At 35.1% G+C, this 6,307-nt stretch overlaps 1 protein-coding gene across 1 annotated transcript; it reads right to left on the reverse strand.

The window, feature by feature from the left end:
- Positions 1-204: 204 nt before the first annotated feature.
- Positions 205-2,445, reverse strand: LOC143628616 (senescence-associated carboxylesterase 101-like). Its single transcript, XM_077098158.1, has 3 exons — positions 2,253-2,445; positions 1,811-2,126; positions 205-1,719 (listed from the first exon to the last, which is right to left on the reverse strand). The coding sequence occupies exons 1-3, from the start codon at positions 2,264-2,266 to the stop codon at positions 406-408; spliced, it is 1,644 nt and encodes a 547-aa protein (XP_076954273.1). The 5' UTR covers positions 2,267-2,445; the 3' UTR covers positions 205-405.
- Between the last annotated feature and the right edge of the window lie 3,862 nt (positions 2,446-6,307).

Here is a 6,307-nt window from a genome sequence, read left to right on the forward strand (position 1 = left end):
CGTGTTCTAAGAATTGGTAAGTCTGTTAGATCTCAAGTGATTGAAGAACAAATCATCGTGTTGATGATTTGTTAATTGTAATCAAGATATTACAATTGTTTTGCTGAGTTTTGGTGTCTGGTTACAGGTAATAAAAATTGAATATCTCTTCTCTTCTCTGATTATCATATTTAACAAAATTGGAAAAGTATGGTCTCCCGCGGGGAAAAGTAACACATTCTTCCATTAGCAATACAACAACATCACGGGTTAATTACATTACAAAACCCAACTGAAAAAGGTAAACTTACATACAAACAATAATAGTTTGTTTATTTTTTTATTCTACTAGTAGTAAGCAAACTATTAAGCCATGAACAACATTTAAACTTGAGGCCATTGCCATGATGCTCGATCAAAGGGGCCTTACTCATACGATTCATATTTCGTGTTCATGTATTGTGCAAACTCAGAAGCATATCCAGTTCCTTTGTGCGCCTTATACTCATTCCACCACTTCATTAAGCTACTCCCCTCTTTGAATACATCCGGTGACACCGAGTAATTGTTGATCTCGCGCATCACATAAGCCTCAAATTCCTCCAACTTTTGCTCAAACTCGCCTACCTCTCCGTTCACTAAGCCTCTTAACGCAATTAATGCCTCCTCAACATGGGCCCAGAAACAAGAATCCTCCGTAAGACTAGCTGCCTTATTCCTTTTTCCATCAGTTGATTTTGAATTCTTCTTATCTTCATGTGACCACTTCTCTAACAACTTATAGTGGTTTGATCTGTTCTCTATGTAGTTTCGTTTGCCCTTTTTGTAGTAATCGGCTATGTCCAATGGCTCGACTATCCTTCTGTAGTTGGTCCCACCATAGAGCCAACGGGTACGCAATTTGGCACCTTCTTTTTGTTGCATTCGATCTTTTTCTTCAACAGTCTTCTTCCAGTACCCGTTAAGACGACCTTGATGAGTCACAATTTCTTGGTGTCTCTGGACTTCATTTCTGGTTACATTCTTATAATTATCATAGTAACCCCCTTTTTCTTTACTAGTCTTCATGTACCATTCCATATATGTCAAACTTATCTTCATTTCGTTTAGCTTCTTGGATGGATCATATGCACTCGCCGCATTCTTCCTTCTAATCATATCTGTATGTTTCTTTTCCATGTTCCCAATTTGATCATTCGTTATATCATTCAACACACCAACTTCCCTCAACTGTAATGTGATTCCCGCCCTCAACGAATTCAAGTTGAATTCGCCCAATTCAGATACCCCACGGTACAATACCTTCCTTCTTATCAAACTCAAAACATTGGAATAATCATAAATTTGTAAGTTACCTGCATTCAGTAACTTCATGGCATCTAGAACCGGTAGGATCGAATCTTGATCTTCAAAAGCCGTGTGACCACCTGATTCCGTGCAAAATAGGAAAGTACCAAAGGGCTTATATTCAGTATTTAATGAGAAAAAAGTAGCAACCGGATCCTTCCTTGCGACTACATTCAGAAAACTTGATTTCCATTGTGGGCGTTCAGCGATAGCAGCTTGCAGAGATGCGTCACCAACAAGCGGGGAACCGAAAGTTATGCAAATCGGCCTTTTGGTATTCTTAACCCCTTCTGATTCTTCCACGTCTATGGCATGATGTAGGTGTAAAGTGAAAAGAATCGCAAGGTATCCACCGAGACCGGATCCAGTGATGATCAAAGAGGTATTTACATGCTGAAAAAAAATATATAAATCAATAATTAAGTACCCGAGTTTCACTTGATCTTAAAATCCAGATCTTATATATATAAACACAAACCCATACATTATTTTCCAGCTCTTTGAGGTCATTTCCAAGATTCTGAAACAGCTCAACAGCAGCTTTGTTAATCTTGAACGAAGAGTTGACTTTTGTTGAAATGAAGTTAACGACTTGGTGTTTATCAGATGAAACTAAACCGAACTCTCCGTTAAGAAATCGCTTAGTATAATCAGGGGAACACTTGAAAGCCAAAACATTGTGTCCAGAACTAGTGGTATGGAGTTTATAAGTCAAACTCGTCTCCGAAATCGTTTGATAAGCATGGGGAATGATATCAATGCTGCCAAGAAACTTGCCAAGTTCCACTTCACTGCTAAACCTGCAAGTTGTATTGGATCAAAAGAAGAACTTATTATTGCAGTACAATATTAATCAAATTAACAAACTTGAAATCCATCTATTAAGATTTAATACAATATTGCAGTACAATATTAATAAAACTTACATGAATTTGCTCATCTTTGGTTCTGATTTGTTGGGTGTTTTTTTTTTTTTGTTGATGTTAAAGATGATGGAATGGGACTTTAAATAGATTCTTTTTTGTTGGATGTTAAAGAATAAAGAAACTTTTAAGCATTTGCTACGAATGTTCGTGGTGATTGGTGATGCATTTTAATAACTTTTTTGTGAAGACGAAGACTTGGTACCTCTTTGATTAAAGCCGTCGCATATGTCGTTATTCATTAGAGACAATTAAATATTCTGATTGATATTGATGATGTCGATAATTAGTGTTTAACAATACGTTCGTTGAAATTAAAGTTAATCTAAGGAACATGATGCTTGTAATATATAATAAATGAAATGGGATGTGCTTGTACTTTGTCTTTATTTATTATTTTTGGGTGGTAAAAAGTAAACTAGAAATTGTGTGATTGTGGCCGTGTGGGCCGTAGGTGGGGAGCATGTGTATGGAGATTGGAGACGCGGTTAGGTGGGGTCAACTGTTAACGTCCAAGTCATTCATTAAGGCACCAATAGAAAATTAGATATTTTAAAATTTTCATTTTTTAATGGCAATTGGTACTTCTAATTCAAACCAATAAATCTAAATTACACATTTGAAACATTTCATCTACTAGGCAGATATCTCTATCAAATAGACATATTAATCTAGAAGATCAAATGACCTCCTTGCCCTTTGAACATAAAAATTTTTCCATTATTATACATAAGATATTGTATTAAACTTCATGTATTATTATGCTAGTTAGCAGTTCCGGCTCTATATCAAGGACATCGTCACTAGCATCAATATCGTCAAAAACTTGAAACTTTTTATCCATGAACTTGTTTAGAAATATCGTAATGAAAGGAATATAGGAGTTTTTCGCTAGGTAGAATAAAAATGGATTCATGAAGGTTTAATTACTGAATCGTTTCCCGACGGCATGTTCCGGGTTCGTTTAGATAATGAAGATATTATTCTAGGTTATGTTTCAGGAAAGATCTTACGGGTGAAAAATTAAAGTGTTAAATTCATAAATTTGTAAACAGTTTTTATGACTAAAATTTCGTACTAGATTTAACAACGAAATTGTGTATTGATTTTAAATAATCACAACTATCTATTTTTGGTTGTTTCCGATCCTAACTAACGAAATTTTTCCTGACGATCCCCACTTTTTAATATTTTCTTTACCAATGATCTCAAAACTAACGGAAACCTTGCGTCGTTAGTCTTTTGATGATGTGGCATGATTGCTGCACCACCATCACCACCACCACCACTACCTGCACCACCATCACCATCACCACTACCTTCCTAATTCAATTGATGCAATTTGTGATTCAAAAAATCAATTGGTACAACCCAGACAACCGATAGTCTCCATATCTTTTCAGTCTTCACCCTTTTTAAATGAAATATTAATAGGGGTGAGAAAAAACGGTTTAGAACCGCCAGAACTGAGGAACCGGAACCGAACCGGTGCCTCAGAACCGTTAATGTGTGTTACCTTACGGTTCTCGGTTCTCAGAATTTGCATTAAATGGTTCCCGGTTCGGTTCCGGGTAATGACGGGTGGTCCATTGGACAACCCTTAAGTGATATAAGACCATTAATAACCATGCATACAATCGGTTTATTTTGTGGAATTAGTTGACTATAGTTACTCATATAATTGCAGGTAGGATAAGATAGAGGATGTTATTACGAGAACGTGGGCGAAAACGGTGAAGAAAATGGAGTTGAAACGAGAAAGTTATGACGAAAACAAGAAGGCCTTGTTAAAGGCCACCGTAGCTTACGGTGAAGCCACCGTAGCTTACGGTGGGATTTGAAGAAAATGACACCGTATGACAGTTTTAAGCCACCGTAGGCTTTTTAGAAGCCACCGTAAGCTACGGTGGCCACTGTAGCTTATGGTGGGACTGACGCTGAAACTTGTAACAGCCTTACAAACTCGTTTTAGGGTTGGCTTTTGGCATCCCAATCATTATCTTTCATCTAAGGACGACCTAAGGGCGATTTGGAGGTGCCATAGCTTAATTTTGAGTGTGGTAATCATTAGAAACTCTATTTTGATTCGTATGCAAACTATAATCGAAGGGATAACGAACCGAATCATGCTAGGCTAAACTCCTTCGTGTTTTCCCTCGGATTGTAAGGTTTATTATGTTTGTTTGGTTGATTGTTTAGACAATTTCTGAGATAATATTTGATCTTATTGATTTCGTTATTATGGTGTTTGTGTATTGGTTGATAGATTGTTAGTTTATCGATTTTGTGTTCTAAACCGTCAGTTCTTGGTTTTGTAAGTAATCGAGATTAATCGGGAGGGATTTAGTGTTGGATAAACTAATTGGTTTTTGAGTGATCACCTTGCGTTGTATAATCCAAGTACTTGATCCTCAATTATCGCAATCGTTTACATAAACACGAACTTTGTCTATTGTTCATCTCAGTTAAACATCAACTGTAACAATCATGGAAACCTGAAACCGAGGGAAGACATATTTTCTCATATTGATTAAAACTTGTTTATGTGCTTTAGTTCTTTTTGTTTAAAAACCAAACAACCAAATCTTTGAATTTATTTTCTGCACTTAGATTAATATAGTTTAATTATAAAGCTACTTAATAACGCACTTTCCACAAACTCCCTGTGTTCGATACCCGCTTACTGCTATCTAATTAGTTGTATTCGGTTTATATTTGAGTGAGTCTTCGACATCACGTCAGGTAAAACCAACGGTTCTGGACTTGGAACCTAAGAAGCGTAATATTAGAAACATTTTAAATAAATTTATCAATCCTCATTTTTTATAGAGTAACTTATTAGTCGGCATCAATTCATTCATTTTTTTAATCAGATATTCTTTCTTTACGTTCAAGACCTAGCAACCATGATCAATTTTGATTAAGCTATTAAGGTAATTTAATAAAAAATTATATGATATTCCATTAATCTATCGTTGTTAATAATTTATTCAACTTCAACAATTAGGTTTTAGTAAAAAAAATATAACAGTTGTTCATGTTGTAATCTAATTAGTTTTACGGTGAAAGAAGATATACAATTGTATAAACTTGTTTAGCAATTTGAAAAGTTTGCACAACTCATTTGATAGATAAACGATCGAACCGGTTCTAGCTAGAACCGATTAGCGAGAACCAGCTTTATCGGTTCTGAAACCGAACCGGTTTACTATAATAGATTACGGTTCCGGTTCTATTTTTCACTCATTTTAGGTTCCGGTTCCGTTTCGGTTATCACGGTTCTGAACCGTTGCACAACCCTAAATTATATTAATCCTTTCCTCCCTTTTTGACAATCATCTTCATTTCAAAAATTAGGGTTCGACTGAATTAAACCCCATATCATAAATCAAAGACCGAGATAAAAACGGTTGCCTAACCAATCACTTCGGTTAGGTTTAGATGCATATTGAAGAAGGGGATACTATTGTACAAGAGATGATGGTTGCCTGATAGTTTTCATCAATTGAGGCGGTGTAGGTCAGGCCTGTTATAGTTGGTTCTAACAGGCTTGTCAAACAAACTTGTCATATTCGTATCCGTATTTGTTTACCTAATTTGGGAATATTTTTGGATTTTTTTGTATTAATAAAAACTTGTATTTATTGGTATTTAACTTGATTTAACTTATTATATATTTTCATAACTTTCAAGATTGTCAAACAACTCTTAAAAACCCTTAAAAAAAGTTAAAACGCTTAAAAAACGCATTTAAAGAAATTCATGGACTAACTAAAATAACATTTTCTGAAATCCAGAAAATTTTTCGCGAGATATTGTAATTTATCGCGAGATATCACAAAAATCTCGTCTACAGCTTGTTTACAACTAGTTATCCGTTTTTTAATGCATCATACTTCCTGAACAACGCTAAATCACTAAAATTAATGTCCAAGTTAATTAACCTGCTATCACAAAAATCTCTTCTACAGCTTGTTTTCAACTAGTTATTCGTTATTTAATGCATCATACTTCCTATACAATGCTAAATCACTAAAATTAATGTCCAAGTTAATTAA

This window comes from Bidens hawaiensis, unplaced genomic scaffold (assembly GCF_021521415.1).
Source record: "Bidens hawaiensis isolate Kalapana, Puna unplaced genomic scaffold, B.hawaiensis_p1.1 tig00005028_1, whole genome shotgun sequence".
Lineage (NCBI taxonomy): Eukaryota > Viridiplantae > Streptophyta > Magnoliopsida > Asterales > Asteraceae > Bidens > Bidens hawaiensis.

Coding starts and splice junctions, on each gene's coding strand:
- LOC143628616 (XM_077098158.1), bottom strand. Junction 1,720..1,810: donor TCAAAGAGCTGGAAAATAAT/GTATGGGTTTGT, acceptor ATTTTTTTTCAG/CATGTAAATACCTCTTTGAT.